At 39.2% G+C, this 19,706-nt stretch overlaps 1 protein-coding gene across 1 annotated transcript; it reads left to right on the forward strand.

The window, feature by feature from the left end:
* Positions 1-7,123: 7,123 nt before the first annotated feature.
* On the forward strand, positions 7,124-18,589 carry LOC108889366 (myosin heavy chain, fast skeletal muscle). Its single transcript, XM_051074197.1, has 41 exons — positions 7,124-7,146; positions 7,379-7,433; positions 7,701-7,916; positions 8,112-8,255; positions 8,823-8,979; positions 9,075-9,102; positions 9,208-9,319; positions 9,408-9,500; positions 9,612-9,675; positions 9,791-9,889; positions 9,979-10,082; positions 10,432-10,570; positions 10,699-10,817; positions 11,010-11,159; positions 11,328-11,498; positions 11,581-11,887; positions 12,001-12,068; positions 12,216-12,303; positions 12,391-12,508; positions 12,589-12,712; positions 12,822-12,958; positions 13,090-13,345; positions 13,442-13,684; positions 13,778-13,954; positions 14,041-14,186; positions 14,330-14,420; positions 14,549-14,938; positions 15,028-15,154; positions 15,257-15,375; positions 15,495-15,691; positions 15,779-15,962; positions 16,049-16,214; positions 16,446-16,570; positions 16,654-16,970; positions 17,065-17,260; positions 17,339-17,464; positions 17,549-17,719; positions 17,814-17,918; positions 18,033-18,128; positions 18,217-18,348; positions 18,448-18,589. Exons 3-41 carry the CDS (start codon positions 7,713-7,715, stop codon positions 18,466-18,468), a joined length of 5,811 nt encoding a protein of 1,936 aa, XP_050930154.1. The 5' UTR covers positions 7,124-7,146; positions 7,379-7,433; positions 7,701-7,712; the 3' UTR covers positions 18,469-18,589.
* Positions 18,590-19,706: the final 1,117 nt, after the last annotated feature.

The following is a 19,706-nucleotide window of genomic DNA, read 5'->3' on the forward strand; positions in this document are numbered from 1 at the left end:
TCAGCATCCTGTTTCTTAGCACTCATTCCTGCTCAGTATTGTCACTAGGTCATAAACTCATCAAGTTCAGTTTAGTTTTATATCGTGGTAAGTAGAGATCTACAGAGGTTTGTTTTTAGTTCTGTTCCTCTTTAATGCTCGATGGGTGCATGGTGTTAGCACTGATTATTGTTTGGTTCCTGCAGGGGCCTCTATGCTACAAATGATTATGCTCTAAGTATCTGGAAAAATGCGCCACCCAAACGAGGTATGTGTAACTGTGTGGTTGTTTGTATTCACAGTTAATGTAGTTTGAAAATAAATTAATTTAGTGTTCTTAATTATTGTTATTAGCAGAGTGCTGTGTGTCTGAGGGACATGATGCTAGCAATGATCAGATGAATTTCAGTGCTTTGTACATTTCAGTCAGACCAAATGTAAGCTAAAAAACAAAATGGTTTCTATAATATTATCATTAATACACAATGTATATCTATGTTCCTGTGTGGATAAGGTGAACATGTGTAATGAAAAATAATTGTATTCTTAATGTTTTCCTCTTGTTTAAAAAGAAATACACTGTAAACAGGAACTGTTCTGTAAACAGGGTAGAGTCTCTAAAAGATAGAAAATAACAATTACATAAACCTGTGAGGCTCACATGAACATATGAGACTGACAGATTATCTGCTCTAATTTCATAAATAAAAACATAATATATAACAAAATCCCAAGTAGTTTACTAGTACAGGATGCTTTGTTTATATGATTCAAGTGCATCTACTGTGTTAAGTCATAGAAAATACCAACCAATAATCAACTGCAAAGATTTGTCAAAATGAAAACAATTTAACAGCTTGTTCACATAATAGTCCACCTGTCGGTTTTCAATAAACGCTGTCAGGTCTTCAGGGTGGCCAAGACATTTCTGAGCTCAGTGTATATTCCCTTGAGGGTGATAAATAAGACATCTCTGTGCAGGTGTTACGCACCACACTGAGAATTCTGTTTGTGTGCATGTGCATGTGTGTGTCTGTATGTGTGTTACCATCTACTCTTGCATGAAAGAGAAATTGAAATTAGTAAGGGCAAGAAAGGAGCGAGGAAAAGAGAGATTTAAAGCAGTGCTTTTCTTTGTTTTGTTGAGACGACACCACCGTTTTAGGTAAGTTAAATTCTTAAAATAAATGTAGTGGGCCTTCAAATTTTTTGTTTACATCTGTGGATTGTTCTGTATATATATATATATTGAATATATATACTGAAGTTGTTACCTGATGGATGATGCAAAGATGTTTATCTGCTGACTGCACCATGTGTGATTTCCAGTCTGCATCTCATCATAGCCAGAATGATACTGGTAGGAATGTATTATCCTAATATCTATTTCATTTGGCATTGTAAAATTATATATACACATCTCATAAAAGTATACTACATACTGGCTTTTTTGTTGATATGTGATGCAATGATGGTAATGAGAACTCTGAACTGGCCTCTCTGAGAGTGAATGCCTTTTCAATGAACTCTTATTTCTAAGTAGGCAGGGATATCACTTGCAGCCAAGTGACATTTGACATTTCTCTTCTGCTCCTCAGTTTTTTAGTGTAGTATTCTACATAACTTTAAAATGCATATGCTAAGAACTATCCAAAGTCAATACTCACATGCCTGTATGTAACAGAGTAACTGGGATGGTGTCATTAAAACCACTTAACAACAAGTGGATCATACTGTTATAATCAGTATCAAATAACAAGTAGCTCTTGAAGTCAAAAGCTAGCTGCTGGCAGATGATAATTCTTAAAATTGCTTAATTTGTTTCTAGATGTCTCCTGCTGTTTACTGTATATTGTGTTTTTTACAAAGAGAAAATGTACAATTTGCATGATTTATGCACATTTGTGGATTTCATGAAATTTCATGACAGGATACCCAGGTAAGTGTGGCGATGAGTTGAGGATAAAAAGCCTGGGGACATCATGAAATCAACATGATGTCTTCAAATGTAAATACACAGCCTGTATTTGAAAGTTTGCTGAACTAAGAGTCAGGAATGCCAGGTAATTCCTGCACATTTCCCGCTCGTTCTCGACCACCCTGAACAGAGATGTGAGAGCATGAGGCCGTCATGACTGACTGTTTATGAATTCAGTTGGTAAGTCTGATTACTGCAAATGCTCTGTTAGACTAATCCTTTGTGAGTGGTGCATTTTGACAAAGCTACTAATATTTTTAAAAATAAATCTCAAGAAAACTTGGCTTCATACCTAGCCTCTTGAAGAAACAGCATCCCAGATATTGGCACTGAGTTAACTGAGTGACAAGCCAAGTTTACTCACTTTTCTAATATAGGAGTTTTCTACATAAGACATGAGTTTTGACAACTCTTCTTAAATCTACATTTCCAATAATGTCCCCATCCATAAGAGACTACCAATTAATACGAATATAACTTAAGATTTCATTTGAATTCCAATTAATTTCAAATGAGCTCAAGATATTCAAATCAGTTTAGTTAGACGTTACTGTTAATCTACAATATCAATTTCATGTCTATGTAAAATGTTTATCGTTTAAATTTTAAACAGTAGTAGTGGACTTCTCTGCATTTTACACATCTCTATATTTTGTATTTGGTAATGCATTTATTCAGATGTTGACATGTTTGTAATTCTGATTATTTCTGACCCCTCATAGGTAAGTGGTTCTCTACACTGGCATACAGACGGGGATCCAGTTCCTCACTTCACTCTGCATGTTTGTCCATTTCTGAATCAGCCTTCCTATATTAATGTATAAGTCTATACTTTTTTTATCCAGGAATACCTTTAATTACACAGACTACCACTTAACCTGTTCATTCTGTGAACCACAAAGACAAATAAGTGTATCTGAGTGATTTTTTTGAGAACTGTTGTATTAATTTCCTGCCCTTTATCATCGAGTATTTTCAACTTTGTCCTGGAAAATTTGCAATATATGTTCTTAAATATAAAAAAAACATAATATATATGTATATATAATGTAAAATATAAAATATGTTACAGACAAATTGTTCTACAAAAGCTTCAAATAGTTGGTTTTATGCCTACCGCTCTCTTTTCTTCTGTCTCTCTCACAGTTGGCATGGATTAGCTGATGTTTCATTTCACTCAGGTCTTTCTTCTTCTTCTTCTTCTTCCACTTCCTGTGTAGATGGAGAGTAATACAGCATCAGTTTGTTGGTTTAATTAGTTAGTTCTCTGTCTTTAGCTAATTGGTTTTCTTGTTTGGAAAAGAGTCAATGTAGGAGCAGCTGATAACATAAGAAGAGAATATTTTATGTGTGCCTTTATCATCTATTTGGTCATTATGAGATGGTTCACACTGGCACTCAACCTATTTTGAACGAGACATCTGCTTTACAAGGAGAAAAATAACTTGAGGTCTCTCAGCTTTGGCTTGAGATTCCATTTTATAAACAGAAATCTGAAGCTGTGGGATTTGAAAGAAGTGGACATTTAGGAGGCAAGAAGGGTCTAATTAAAGATGCTATGGCGTTGCATCATGGGTAATGTAGGATAGGACCATAGTGTGGACTAAAAGTCTTGGCACCTACTGTTCATTTTGACCATTTGTCTTTATTCTGTCCCTTGTGAGAACAACACTAAATCACAGGAGAGCACCATAACTGCAATGCTTACTATTGACCCCCTGGGACAGATAGGTTACTGATGCCTGAGTGAACTAATCAGTGAATACTTAAATCTCTGCCCATCATGCGTTACATCCATTTCATACAGCAGGTGACATATAATCATCTTTTAGCAGAACTCTGCGACTGGCTTTGCTGTTTTCACTTTAGCTACAAAGTTCAAATAAGTTTAAAATACAGTTCATTGTGAACAGAACTGTAAATTTGTCACATACAGGACATTACAGAATACAGATTTTGTTAGCTCTTAATAAATACAAGAAATCACTGTAACTACCCAACTACAGAGACATGTCCTAGAATCACTATCTCAGTATCTCAAGTGGAATTATCTTAATATAAAAGAAAATAAACTGCACAGTATGAAAAACTTATTTTCACATGTAATAAGTGGAGAAATTATGGAGGAGGGAGGAAAAGAGGAAAACTTAGTAACATAAGTTGGGGTAGATAATAAATACATTAAAAATATGAAGAAAACAGGATACACTAATAAAACAGGGCTAGCTTATAATGGTGATTCAGATATTTGGTCATTTATCTTTAAGGTCATGGTTTATTAACTGGTTAAACTGTTTTGTCGACACTTTGTAATTCAGAAATGAACAGTAAGTTTAAAATTTTACTCTATATACAAACATTTTCATGCAAAACTTTATGAGGGGAATATAAAGTCGTTACCTAGAAACTACTCACCATAAAATGAACTGAATTTCATCTTAAATTCCATATTTCTACGAACAATGTATGTATGCAGTATCTGTGGGTTGGGAACTGTCACTAACTGAAAACCTACACTCAAAAATAGACTCAAAATTGCTGACAAAAACCTCTAAAACATTAATCACAATTTGTGGATAAAAATCTAGATGTGTAAATGTGTTGTACCGTATTTTAGGATGGACTGTCCAGGGTCTTTCCCTGCCTTCTGTCTCCAACATGCCTCTGTGGCAATGAAGAGAAACACACTGGAATAAACAAAACATAAAACATGTTAATATTTCTAAATGTGAGTTTACATTTTTGTGAATAATACATGATATGGTACTTATAAACATATTATTTAATGCCTCTCAGTGTGAGTTGATGAAGTGTAATGTGAGGGGACGAGAGGATGATGATGATGATGATAGAGGTGCTGGTAACATAAGAAGCATGTTTGCACTTTGCAACTTGAGGCTCCCTCTGGTGTTTATGAGATGCCCCTGACCCACGCCACCAACATCAACACTGTGCATTCACACTCTTCTGTCGGTCATTAGCACCACCAGGAATTGACAGCACACAGAGCAAACACTAAGAATGTGGTCGTATAGAAAAGTCTGTTTCAAGCTATTGCACAAAGGTTTTTAATCGTATTTTGATCTGCACCATCCAGACATCACAGAGAGGACAACAATAGTGTATTTTTAATGATTTTAAACAAACTTTTTTGGGCTCACTGGCATGATGATGCCAAATTCCTTAAACATGAAGCCAGTGGCTTCCAACATATCATGGATGACTAATAGAGTGCTGGAGACAGATCGACAGTCACCCTCACCTCCCACCGTCTCACACCATAATCCCAGGAGCTCTGCTTCAAGAGTGACAAGCAGCCAGGGCCAAAATCCATCACTGAGAGCTAATTTTATCCAACAAGCCTTAAATGTAGTCAAAAAGAAATTGCATTAACATTCTTCAAAATGACGACAATTGAAGACACTGGTTCTTAGAGCAGTATTTGAGTACCACTTAATCTCAGCATGCACTGAAACACTGCAATTACAATCTACAACTTGACATATGAAGAGTGCACTTTCTATAAAAACATGAACTTGTAGAGGTTGCTGCTGAACCTTGCAGCTCAGGCTGCAGAGTTAAAGAGCCTGACATGCGCATCCTACCAAACACATGGGTGCTGCTGAAAAGTCTGAAAATATTCACATTTGTAATCATGAAATAGCTGCAAAAACACAAGACTGAATGACTGCCATGCCACAACATACAGTCGATCACAAAAACAGGGTTAAAGAGTCAGTCCATAGACAATTAGTGTTATACACAACTACAAGTGTAGGTTAAAACACAGCTCCACCAAACACTTTCTGCAGAAATGTACCTTTCAAAATTACAATAATACAGAATCATAATTACACTTCACAAATACACTACAATGTTTTAAACAGACTAAAATATATGTACTTACAATATTAAACATGGATGTTACTGTTACTGTAAATGTATATCCATGCTCTTTGTGGGCAGCCAGCAGACTGGAATGTTACTCAACACTCACCTTGGTTTGTTATCCTGAGCACAGTTGTTGCTGCTTGACAAATGAAGAAACTGACAGACGGAGATCAAAGGCCATAAAAACACAATAAGCCTCTTGAGCATGTGGCATTTGGCTTGAGCATCAACACAAGTCTTGTGCTATATTTGAGTTTTGCCCTAATAAGACATAAGATTTCAGAGCAGGAATCGTGTAACACGCACTCACTGAAGACAGAGGCTCATTATATCTTGTTGGTAACCACTTCAGAATTTCTTCTTCTTATTCACTGCCGTAAGATGATCCTCTTTCCAATGGAAACAGTGCCTAGTGGCGCTCTACCCACACTTTTAAACTGCGGCGGCTGTATGCCACATTCTTGGCAACAATGTCTGGTAGACAAGTGCACTTGCCATCTCTGACAACATCTTCTGTCTCATCATTCACAGCAGGCATTAAATGAGCTAAAGAGCTTAGAGTTGAATGTGGAGAGAAACACTCTGAACTTTGATAAACATAAAAAAACTCCTCCTGGTGAGGTGAATTCGTGAAACATAAAGGAAGTGGAACTGGGATTCATCACTCAGTTTGCTCTACATTTAGGGATTGTCTCTGTCTCCCTTGTGTGCCCCTTAAGAGCAAGAATAAGAACAGCTGCTGGCACTGTTGTGAGAAATAATCCTTTGGCAATCCTTCCTTTTCTTTAAAGCTCACTGGCACTCACTTTATTTTTTAATCATTTCTGACTTGTAAGGATTCTGAAACAGTATATCAGTGACTTTTTAAAGCTTCTCCAAAACATAGCAAGGGGTTACTGTTGTGCCAGAGAGCATTAAAAAGATGTATTAGTCACACCTTCGGACTGTCTGTAGCTACTGACCTAACCTTAAGCAAGAACTGGACCAACATCACATCTGTAACCTATTTGCATACACAGTAATCAAGAGATCACAACATCCTAATTGTTTCAAACACAGGAATATGATTAATATTTTAAAAAACCTCAATTCCCAACAGATTCAAAGCCGGTCAATGATCTTGGCATGGAAGACATCTCATAAACTGTATAATGTTACAGCTAGACGTAAGAAATACTGCACACGCATAATGCTAGGCAACATGACCAAATACAGCAAGACATGATGATGTGATAGGCTCCCATCAGTCTATATAAAAGGCACAGCAAAGCTCCACCCAGGACAGGCACCCGGCAAAGGTAAGTGTCTTGGTGGCATAGATGTACTTAGAGTGCTACCATACATAGTACAGTATATCATACTTACAAATACTGTAATGCACCACTTGTATCAAGTCAATATTGTGTTTAAAATACAGAAGATAAACATGTATATGAATACAAACAGTTTGAAGTGTACACTCAACTTAAATCAGAGTATGAGAGTTGACTCTCGCAAGGAACCTGTGTGAACCTGACACCTTTTTTTCAGAAGTCTGCACTGAATTCTGCAAGAAACACCCCTGTTCACCTGGTGTGCTCCAAAGGTAAACTGGGCTTTGTATTTCTTCTGGAAAGGAGTGGCTTAACTACATATGCATATGTACTTAAAAAGTAAAGGTGAACACCACATCTCAACTTTTTTGAAACTTAGCTAAGTTCTTGTATGACAGTTGCTACTGTGCCTGTATTTAACCAATCCTAATGGTAGACCATTCATGACTACAATATTAGAAGTCACAGTTTGTGCACCCATCTATCTATTTTCCTGTTATTTTAAATGAATGACTGTTGTCCCGTGTCCTCACTTGCAGTAAAGGGTCATCATGAGTGTGGACCCAGAGATGGAGTGTTTTGGCCCGGCGGCCGTTTACCTCCGGAAGCCAGAAAGAGAGAGAATTGAAGCTCAAAACACTCCCTTTGATGCTAAGACAGCTTACTTTGTGAGTGAGCCCACTGAAATGTACCTCAAGGGGAAACTTACCAAGAGAGAGGGCGGCAAAGCCACCGTGGAGACTCTCACTGGAAAGGTGAGACTAAACTACGACATGTATTAACTCTTTGACATGGTACTTTAAAAAAATGTATTGACAAAATGTTAATCCTGCTGTCAAAATGGGTTTGCAGACTGACAAATAACTTGATTAGCAACTAATATTTTAAATTCTGACAATTAATTAAGACAACGAAAGTTTATTTCTGTGCATCCTCTGTCTCTGCAATAGACTCTCACTGTAAAAGAAGATGAAATTTTCCCCATGAACCCTCCAAAGTTCGATAAGATCGAGGACATGGCCATGATGACCCACCTCAGTGAGCCTGCTGTGTTGTATAACCTCAAAGAGCGATATGCAGCATGGATGATCTACGTGAGTTTTTTTTTTTTTTAACTTTCATAGCATTTTGGATTTTTTAAGTTGATTAAATATAAGTGAAGCAAACACACATTAAAAATCAGCATTTCTTTGAATATAAATGCATTGTTAAATTCTACTTCATGAACCTAAGAAAAGAAATGTAACTATTAAGTCAGTACTCACTAACCCTCGCTCTGGTTTATCCAGATGTAGCTTAGCCTCAAACCACTATACATAAAGGTGGATGAAGCATTTCCACTTCCTCCCACTCTACAAAAATTAAGCCAAATTATCCCAGATACAAGTGTTGCCATCTTGCACTGGGGATCTAATTTTGAACCAGGAGTCAATCACAGCTGTCAGTTATGACATTTGCAGTAACTTTTTATACAGTCACTGCGTCAAACGATGACTTTTGTGATGAGGCCGTAGATAGGGTTTTTCTTCTGATGGCTCTTCCATGTGCATCAATGCTGCATCACTCCAGTGTCAGCTAAGCCATGCCAGTGATGATCAAACTTTTGCATTCAACTGAATTTTTGTCGAAAAACTAATCATTAATATTTCACACTGCTACAGACCTACTCAGGGCTGTTCTGCGTCACTGTGAACCCCTACAAGTGGCTCCCAGTGTATGATGCAGTGGTTGTTGCAGGATACAGAGGAAAAAAGAGGATTGAGGCTCCACCCCACATCTTCTCCATCTCTGACAATGCCTATCAGTTCATGCTCCAAGGTATCAATTTACAAGCTTTCATGTGTTGATATAGCTGCTGCGCTTCTGGAGAAGTAAACTCTTAAATGTTCTATCTCATTTTTGATATCTTACAGACAGAGAAAACCAGTCAATCCTGATTACGTAAGTGCCAACATTTTTATATTATTATAATTATTATTAGGTATTGGGAACAGTAATACTATCAGCTATTTTATATAATACTTATGAACACATCCCTAAACCCAGTGGAGAATCCGGTGCAGGAAAGACTGTCAACACCAAACGTGTCATCCAGTACTTTGCGACAATTGCAGTGGCTGGAGGAAAAAAAATCGAGCCAGTTCCTGGAAAGATGCAGGTAAGAGAAGTTGAACAATGTTAATATGAAATCTAAAGTGAAAAGAAGCTGGGTAATGTCAGACTGACAAAATTAATGTTATGTTTAGGGGTCACTGGAAGATCAAATCATTGCAGCCAACCCACTGCTAGAGGCTTATGGTAATGCCAAGACTGTGAGGAATGACAACTCTTCTCGTTTTGTAAGTTCCTTTGTAATTTCTTCAATTGATTTTAAATTGTTTGCCATTTTGTGATAGTGACCTCTGAATGTAAGAGAGTTTTAATCCAAATATCAACCTGTTTTTGCATAGGGAAAATTTATCAGAATTCACTTTGGGTCAACTGGAAAGCTGGCTTCAGCTGATATTGAAACTTGTAAGATTTGTTTGAGAAACACACTGCACATTATATTGTTTATTATATTTTCAGCTTCTTCAGCTGTGCTTCTGTGGGGATCTTTCATAATTTTTAACAACTTTAACCCATACAGATCTGCTGGAGAAGTCTCGAGTGACGTTCCAGCTGTCCGCTGAGAGGAGCTACCACATCTTCTATCAGCTCATGACAGGCCACAAACCTGAGCTCATAGGTGTGAGATTAGTGAATGATGTCAGTTATTCTGAATCAAGTTGATATGTATCCTGTTGTATTCATGTGTGTTTCTCTCCCTTTCTTCAGAGGCTCTGCTGATCACCACGAACCCATATGACTATCCCATGATCAGTCAGGGTGAAATCACTGTCAAGAGTATCAATGACATTGAAGAATTCATCGCTACAGATGTAAGGACAAATTTTTGGTCAAGGGGGAAAATATGTTAGAAATCCACCTCAGTGTATTTTGAAAATTAAGTGTCTTTACCTGGACACTCCAATTGTGTTAGTCTAAACAAAACTTGAACTCTTGAAATTAAGTCTAAAAATGTATCAGTAACCATTATAGAGGTGATAGAATAGAGCTAATAATATGTCTCCATTTTGATTCGACCAAGACAGTGCTGCTTATTGCTTTTAATCTAAAGAAACTGTTTTACAAGTGTGTGATAGATACCAAAGAGTCAGAGGGTAGCAACAACTGTTTACTTCCAAATATAATGTAAGCTTGTGTTTTAAAACTTCTCTTTTTTCACAGACTGCTATTGACATCCTGGGCTTCAACTCAGAAGAGAAGGCCAGCATGTACAAGCTGACTGGAGCTGTGATGCATCATGGAAACATGAAATTCAAGCAGAAGCAGCGAGAAGAGCAGGCTGAGCCTGATGGCACTGAGGGTATGAAACTCACACGCCATGAGCTTTAATGTATTAGCACAGGTTCTGACTTGTGATTTAGAGGACCACTGATGACTTCATCCTATTAATATGGGTTTAAAGATCACTATTTGTGCTTGCTTCTTTAGTGGCAGATAAAATCGCCTACCTCATGGGTCTGAACTCTGCTGATTTGCTCAAAGCTCTATGCTACCCCAGAGTGAAGGTCGGGAACGAGTTTGTGACCAAAGGTCAAACTGTCCCTCAGGTAAAGGAGAGAAAAAACACAAAAAACTAATTGATACATACTTAAGACCATTTTCTGTTTTTGCATATCAAGACAATTGTACATGTTGACAATATTCCTAATCTAAAGGTTTACAAAGGCTCTTTAGTCTGTTTTAACCACCAGACTCTCTGATATATTTCTTAATGTTGTACTATTCATCTGTAAAATCAGGTCAACAATGCCGTCATGGCTCTCTCTAAGTCTGTCTATGAGAAAATGTTCTTGTGGATGGTCGTCAGAATCAATGAGATGCTGGATACCAAGCAGCCCAGAAGCTTTTTCATCGGTGTCCTGGATATTGCTGGGTTTGAAATCTTTGATGTGAGTATGTTTGGCCGATACTACATAACTTCATATAGCTTCATTAAAACAATCTTGAAGTTTTCATTTCAAAATCAGGGTTCTTTAAAGCTAATAGCATGAATAATTTCATATTTAGTTACTGTTACTTAAAGCCCTTGCTTACATTGGATATTTTAATTTGTTTAGTTCAACAGCTTGGAGCAGCTGTGCATCAACTTCACCAATGAAAAACTGCAACAGTTTTTCAACCACCACATGTTTGTCCTGGAGCAAGAAGAGTACAAGAAAGAGGGAATTGAATGGGAGTTCATTGACTTTGGCATGGATTTGGCTGCCTGCATTGAACTTATTGAGAAGGTGAGCTACATCCTGTATATTAACAAGACAGAAAACTACTGACTTGAAAGCCGTGTTTTAATCAATCATTTCCTCATGACAGCCAATGGGCATCTTCTCCATCCTTGAAGAGGAGTGCATGTTCCCCAAGGCGACAGACATGACCTTCAAGAGCAAACTGTACGACCAGCATATTGGGAAAAGTGCCCCCTTCCAGAAACCAAAGCCTGCCAAAGGCAAAGCTGAGGCTCATTTCTCTCTGGTGCACTATGCTGGCACTGTTGACTACAATGTCCTTGGCTGGCTGGACAAGAACAAAGACCCCCTAAATGACTCAGTGGTTCAGCTCTATCAGAAGTCTTCAGTCAAACTGCTGGCCTTGCTGTACGCAGCCCATGCCGGAGCAGAAGGTTAAGATCATATTTTAAAAGAACAAAATTTGGAGGTGTTATGTTTTTTGTTTTCAGAAAAATATACTCAATTTATTTATGTAAATAATCCAAATTTCATCTTCATATTACAGCTGAGGGCGGTGCTAAGAAAGGCAAGAAAAAGGGTGGCTCTTTTCAGACTGTATCTGCTCTGTTCAGGGTAAGCATTACATATAACTGACTCAAGAAATAACCAAAATACAAAAGTAGACTAATATATTCCCAAAAGCTACTGATGGCACCATCCAGGGAAATAGGCCTTGGCATTTTTATTGAGTAACAGTTCAATTTTTTTCCCATATTTCAGGAGAATTTAGGCAAGCTGATGACCAATTTGAGGAGCACTCATCCTCATTTTGTACGCTGTTTGATTCCAAATGAATCAAAGACTCCAGGTAATCCTCTTATGAATATTAATTTATACATTTACAAGGACTAATGTAATCATGCAACATAAAACTGAATTTAGCCCATCTTTAAAGGTCTTATGGAGAACCACCTGGTCATTCACCAGCTGAGGTGTAACGGTGTGCTGGAAGGTATCAGGATCTGCAGGAAAGGTTTCCCCAGCAGAATCCTCTACGGTGACTTCAAGCAGAGGTAACTACTAAGATTACCACATTTCTTGACAATCTCATGTGTTTCATTCATTCTTCAAAGATCAATTTCTGTCCAATCAGATACAAAGTATTGAATGCCAGTGTGATCCCCGAGGGACAGTTCATTGACAACAAGAAGGCTTCAGAGAAACTCTTGGGCTCTATTGATGTTGACCACACTCAGTACAAATTTGGACACACAAAGGTAATCCATTTGCCTGTTATGGGTGTTGATTTTTATTCTTCTTTTTTAAAACTGCTACCTTGATACTGTAAGAAAGCAGAACTTAATTTAAAGAAACACTTTCTTTTAGGTGTTCTTCAAAGCTGGTCTGCTGGGTCTCCTGGAGGAAATGCGAGATGAAAAACTTGCTATCCTGGTCACAATGACTCAGGCTCTCTGCAGAGGATACGTCATGAGGAAAGAGTTTGTCAAGATGATGGAGCGCAGGTATTGTAGACACACACCAAAGGGCAACTGTGCATTTATAGACGACAACTTTACAATGATTTTCAAGCCACATATTTTTTTAAACTTCTTTCAGATTCTAAATGAATCTGTTTATTTCCCTTGATACCCAGGGAGGCAATTTACTCTATTCAGTACAACATCCGCTCATTCATGAATGTCAAAACCTGGCCATGGATGAAGCTGTACTTCAAGATTAAGCCTCTGCTGAAGAGTGCAGAGACTGAGAAAGAGATGGCCCAAATGAAAGAGGACTTTGAAAAGACCAAAGAAGAGCTAGCAAAAGCTTTGGCCAAGAAGAAAGAACTAGAGGAGAAGATGGTTTCGCTGCTGCAGGAGAAGAATGACTTGCAGCTGCAAATTCAGTCGGTATGTTAAAATGGAAGGAGGAAAATTGATCAGTCTGAGATCCTGGCTTTGACACTTAACTACGTATTATTTCATTGTATACCATTGTAAATCTAGGAGGGTGAAAACCTCGCTGATGCTGAGGAAAGGTGTGAGGGGCTCATTAAAGCAAAAATCCAGCTTGAGGCCAAAGTCAAAGAGACATCTGAGAGGCTGGAGGATGAGGAGGAAATCAATGCTGAGCTGACTGCAAAGAAGAGGAAGCTGGAGGACGAGTGCTCCGAGTTGAAGAAAGACATCGATGACTTGGAGCTCACTCTGGCCAAAGTGGAAAAGGAGAAACATGCCACTGAGAACAAGGTGACAGTCATCATTTCAGTTTATTTCACTGTGCACCATTTTAAATATACTTTGATCAAATATTAAATTATTGATTTTATTTGAACTCTCCAGGTTAAAAACCTGGTTGAGGAAATGGCTGCTCAAGATGAGACCATTGCCAAGTTGACCAAAGAGAAGAAAGCCCTCCAAGAGGCCCATCAGCAGACCCTTGATGATCTGCAGGCAGAGGAAGACAAAGTCAACACTCTGACAAAGGCCAAGACCAAGCTGGAGCAGCAAGTGGATGATGTGAGTAATCCACATTTGAAAGCAAATGTTGAACATATCAATCCAATATTCATTTTGAACTTATGAAACACCTTTTTCCTCAATAGCTTGAAGGTTCCCTGGAGCAAGAAAAGAAGCTTCGTATGGATCTTGAGCGAGCTAAAAGAAAGCTTGAGGGAGATCTCAAGTTGGCTCATGAAACTATCATGGATCTGGAGAATGACAAGCAGCAGGCTGAGGAGAAAATAAAGAAGTGAGTGAAATTTAATTCTTCAATGTGAAACAGTAAAGTCAGATTAGTCAAGATGTCAGATGCAATTGTGATTATGTCAATGATTATAAGACCAACAGTAGACACTTAATAAATTGAGCTCTGTATTCCTATTTGCTACACAGGAAGGAATTTGAAATAAGCCAGTTTCTCAGCAAGATTGAGGATGAGCAATCACTTAGTGCTCAGCTTCAGAAAAAGATCAAAGAGCTTCAGGTTGGTCCAGTATCCTGATAGCATCAAATAGTGACTGTGCTCCACTGACTTTGGATGACCCAGATTTGTTTGATTTGTAGATGGAAAGATATTAGAATGTCATTGTTTTTTGAAAATGGAAATTTTAGGCTCGTATTGAGGAGCTGGAGGAGGAGATTGAGGCTGAGAGGGCTGCTCGGGCCAAGGTCGAGAAGCAGAGGTCTGATCTCTCCAGGGAACTTGAGGAGATCAGCGAGAGGCTCGAGGAAGCCGGCGGAGCGACTGCTGTCCAAATTGAGATGAACAAGAAGCGTGAGGCCGAGTTTCAGAAGCTGCGTCGTGATCTTGAAGAGTCCACGCTGCAGCACGAGGCCACCGCTGCAGCTCTGCGCAAGAAGCAGGCTGACAGTGTGGCAGAGCTGGGAGAACAGATCGATAACCTCCAGAGAGTCAAACAGAAGCTGGAGAAAGAGAAAAGCGAATTCAAGATGGAGATTGATGACCTCACGAGCAACATGGAGTCTGTCTCAAAATCTAAGGTAAAGTGAAAACATTTCACAAGCATCAGAGTCTCACAGAATCAGACTGTTGCATTACTGTAGGTAAACATGACTTTTATTTATTTAAGACCAATCTGGAGAAACTGTGTCGTAGCCTTGAGGATCAACTGAGTGAGATGAAGACCAAAAATGAAGAACATGTGCGACAACTGAATGATATTGGGGTTCAAAAGGCAAGACTGCAAACAGAGAATGGTAAGAAAAATTTTATGTATTCATTTTTTCTGACTCAATCATATTTCATATTCAATGTCCATACTGCATTTGGATTAGTTCTAACTCTCTGTTGTACCTTAGGTGAAATCAGTCGCCAGCTGGAGGAGAAAGAAGCCTTGATCTCTCAGCTGACAAGAAGCAAGCAGGCTTATACCCAGCAGACTGAAGAGCTCAAGAGGCATATTGAAGAGGAAGTGAAAGTATGAGCACTTTATAAAAACAGACTCTCACAGAACTGCAGTGTTGCACAATTAAAACTGGTCAAAGCTTGAATACAGACTCATTTCAGTTCATAAAAAATGCCTCCGTTTCTTTGTAGGCCAAGAACGCCCTGGCTCATGCTGTTCAGTCAGCCCGTCATGACTGCGACCTGCTCAGAGAGCAGTATGAGGAGGAGCAGGAGGCCAAGGCCGAGCTGCAGCGCGCCCTGTCCAAGGCCAACAGCGAGGTGGCTCAGTGGAGAACCAAATACGAGACTGATGCCATTCAGCGCACTGAGGAGCTAGAGGATGCTAAGTAATGGACGCTCCTGAAATCACACTGTTTCCACGTGCACTGATTCTGTAATTCATCACAAAACCTGTTTACTGTATGTTTTAACAGGAAGAAGCTTGCCCAGCGTCTTCAGGATGCAGAGGAATCCATCGAGGCTGTGAATGCGAAATGTGCCTCTCTGGAAAAGACAAAACAGAGACTGCACGGTGAAGTGGAGGACCTGATGATCGACGTGGAGAGAGCCAACGCTCTGGCTGCTAACCTTGACAAGAAGCAAAGAAACTTTGACAAGGTTAGAGCTCTATTCCTTCATGCATTAAAATTAAGACAGCAGAATTATGCATTGGTGAAACATATGCTGCTTCTTTATGTTTCCAGGTCCTTGCAGAGTGGAAGCAGAAGTATGAGGAAAGCCAGGCAGAGCTGGAGGGAGCTCAAAAAGAAGCACGTTCTCTCAGCACTGAGATGTTCAAGCTGAAAAATTCATATGAAGAGGCTCTGGATCACCTGGAGACCTTGAAGAGGGAGAACAAGAACCTGCAACGTATGCAAAGTTTTAAAAAAGAGCAGAATGTTCAGATCAGCTACTGACAAAAAAAGCTGTTTCAAAAAGCTTTGAAACATGTTAGGAAGAGTGTGCCCCCCAGTGGGCCAACAGTTTAATGCGCATGGTCTTGGATTTCAAACTAACTGTAACACAGTGTACAGTCTTTAAGTCTATCATAATTCCCTCATCCCACACCTACTAAAATAACATATACTTTGTTTCTTAAAGAGGAGATCTCCGATTTAACTGAACAAATTGGTGAGAGTGGAAAAACCATTCATGAACTGGAGAAAGGGAAAAAGACGGCAGAGACAGAGAAGTCCGAACTCCAGACTTCACTTGAAGAAGCAGAGGTACAGTGTGATAAAATATCTGTAATTAAACACAAATTTTAACACTGCTGGAGCTATACAATGTGTTTTTATTTTTTGGCAAGGCTACCCTGGAGCACGAGGAATCCAAGATTCTTCGCATTCAGCTGGAGCTCACCCAAGTCAAGAGTGAAGTTGACAGGAAAATTGCAGAGAAGGACGAGGAGATTGAGCAGATCAAGAGGAACAGCCAGAGAGTGATTGAGTCCATGCAGAGCACTCTGGATGCTGAGATCAGGAGCAGGAACGATGCCCTGAGGATCAAGAAGAAGATGGAGGGTGACCTCAATGAGATGGAGGTTCAGCTGAGCCACGCCAACCGCCAGGCAGCTGAAGCCCAGAAACAGCTGAGAAACGTTCAAGGACAGCTTAAGGTACCTCCGCTGGACAATCTGTGGCTAAGCATCTTCTCTGCAAAGGCAGCTGAATGTTTTCGCTCATATAGCTATCAATGTTTTACAATTTAGGATGCCCAGACTTCATCTTGATGAAGCCATTAGAAGTCAGGAAGACATGAAGGAGCAGGTTGCCATGGTGGAGCGCAGGAACAACCTGATGGTGGCCGAGATCGAGGAACTGAGAGTCGCACTGGAGCAGACGGAGAGAGGCCGCAAAGTGGCTGAACAGGAGCTGGTCGATGCCAGCGAGCGTGTGGGATTACTGCACTCTCAGGTAAATAAAGATTCAAACAATTTAAAACACTTGACAACTGAAAATCACAGTACATAATCCAAACTATTATTTCCTCAGAATACCAGCCTCATCAACACTAAGAAGAAGCTGGAAGCTGATCTTATTCAGATCCAAGGTGAAGTGGAAGATGCTGTTCAGGAAGCGAGAAATGCTGAGGAAAAGGCCAAGAAGGCCATCACTGATGTGAGTCAGAATGATTTAGAAACAGTTCTTTACTTCTTTCTGGTACTGGAGAAGTGTCTGTAGTCATAGGTTGTTGTGTTACAGGCTGCCATGATGGCTGAAGAGCTGAAGAAGGAGCAGGACACCAGTGCTCATTTGGAGAGAATGAAGAAGAACCTGGAGGTGACCGTGAAGGACCTGCAGCACCGCCTTGATGAAGCTGAGAATCTGGCCATGAAGGGTGGCAAGAAGCAGCTCCAGAAATTGGAGGCCAGGGTGAGGGTCACATGAGCCAACCTGTTCATATTTACTGTACACCAGGACAACATTTTTTATGTTAAAAATCATTCTGCATTCTTCTTTGTTAAAGGTTCGCGAATTGGAGGCTGAGGTTGATGCTGAGCAGAGGCGTTGTGCAGAAGCTATCAAGGGAGTGCGAAAGTATGAAAGAAGAGTAAAGGAACTCACCTATCAGGTATTTAAATAAGTGACAATTAAACAACTACAAACACCAACAGTCATAATATGCAGTAATGAAAACAGTAGCCTCACATTTCTTTTACAATGTTCTCATCTGATTTAACAACAGACTGAGGAGGACAAGAAGAATATCACTAGACTTCAGGATCTGGTGGACAAGCTGCAACTCAAAGTGAAATCTTACAAGAGACAAGCTGAGGAGGCTGTGAGTACACTTAATTCTCACAATGACACACCTTATGAAAATGTCAGTCAGTTGACAGGTTTTGACTTCACTGTGGCTCATTACACAGGAGGAGCAGGCCAACACTCACCTGTCCAGATACAGGAAAGTTCAGCATGAGATGGAGGAGGCTCAGGAGCGTGCCGACATCGCCGAGTCCCAGGTCAACAAGCTGAGGGCAAAGAGTCGCGAAATTGTCAAGGTAACAATAATTACTTCAGATTAATCAAGTTTACAGAAATGTTTGTAAATTTAGGCTTTCTGGACAAATATTTTACATGCCTGTGTTCTGTCATTTCAGACCAAGGAGGCAGAGGAGTGAGGAGGAAGTCAAGGTTAAACAGTAACAGGAAGTCATACAATATGAGCATCTTGTTACTTGTTCACTTTAGCATGTTAAGTCTGACAACTGAAAGACAATAAAAGGTAGATAGTTTGATGCACCTTTTTTGAATCTGTCTCATCTTTTTCAAATGACTAATTTACTGATTGGGCCAACCTAATTTCAACCAGAAACACATCAGTTGCAAAATCAACTATACATGACCAGTGAGAGCACAGGCCCACAGTATGTCCCCATTAGTTAGTTCAAGTTCATTGATTTACAACATCTCACAAGACTCAAAGGGCTTTGAAAAAAAGAAAGAAAATCCAATTCATTCTGTCTTTAAATATATGTACTCTGAGTCTACATTTTTAAGTTTGAGGATTTTATCTCCATTAATAAAAAGTATTAATAACTTTTAAATTAAGGTGTGATTTTAATGGGGGAAAAACAAATAATCCCTTAAAACAACAACTGAACAAAATGGCTTTCCCTTTTCCCTGGCCAGTAGATTCTGAAGCGTGAAAATTTTTTGGGGAAAAAAAAAAAATACTAAGGTAGGCCTCCTGAACAAACTGAAAACTACCAGCCAACGGATATGAATATGCAAAAACAAATGACCACATTTGACAAACTTTAACCAGTTCGTGTTTGGATTTTTTGCTTGACAAACTAATTTTGTCAGTCTGACAAAACTGTAAACAATTACAGTATTAGTCTGCAAAAAGTCGAAAAAAATCGACTTTCTTTCGATATATTGGGGAGCTAACGCTGTGTCGTGGGTGAAACCGCTTAATGGAGGTGATTTGATTTGGATTTGGCAGCTTGGCGAGCAAACGTTAAGGCTAACGTTAGCTTCGGTTAATGCATACGGTTAGTTAGCGAAACGTTTTACCGAGCGTTAGTAGCCCGAGCTTGTTTCCTCTCGAAAAATTACTGTTTAAGATGAAAAAACTCTCACACTTACTACTTTCTTGAAGACTTGTTGAAATACAACTTTTCATCTGGGCTGTACGAATAAAACGTACTTTTGTATCTGCCGTTCCCCGTCACCTGCAACTCTTTAACCTGAATGACACCCGGAAGTGAGAACTAGATGGACGTTAGACATCATCAGAGATAAACGTCTTCCTGTCATATTCATCATTGGGGTGTATCACAATTACTGTTACAAGTTGCAGGGGGGTTTTCTGCTTTTTGCCCAACAAAAGTTAATTGGTTATGTAAAAAAGAAA

This window comes from Lates calcarifer, linkage group LG12 (assembly GCF_001640805.2).
Source record: "Lates calcarifer isolate ASB-BC8 linkage group LG12, TLL_Latcal_v3, whole genome shotgun sequence".
NCBI classification, from domain to species: domain Eukaryota; kingdom Metazoa; phylum Chordata; class Actinopteri; family Centropomidae; genus Lates; species Lates calcarifer.

What these genes read in the sequence shown, in the direction of transcription:
- LOC108889366 (XM_051074197.1), top strand. Translation starts at nt 7,713, where the DNA reads ATGAGTGTGGACCCAGAGATGGAGTGTTTTGGCCCGGCGGCCGTTTAC. An exon ending in CTGTATCTGCTCTGTTCAGG is followed by an intron (nt 12,069 to 12,215) that starts GTAAGCATTACA and finishes CCCATATTTCAG; the next exon opens with GAGAATTTAGGCAAGCTGAT. An exon ending in GAGGAGCTAGAGGATGCTAA is followed by an intron (nt 15,692 to 15,778) that starts GTAATGGACGCT and finishes ATGTTTTAACAG; the next exon opens with GAAGAAGCTTGCCCAGCGTC.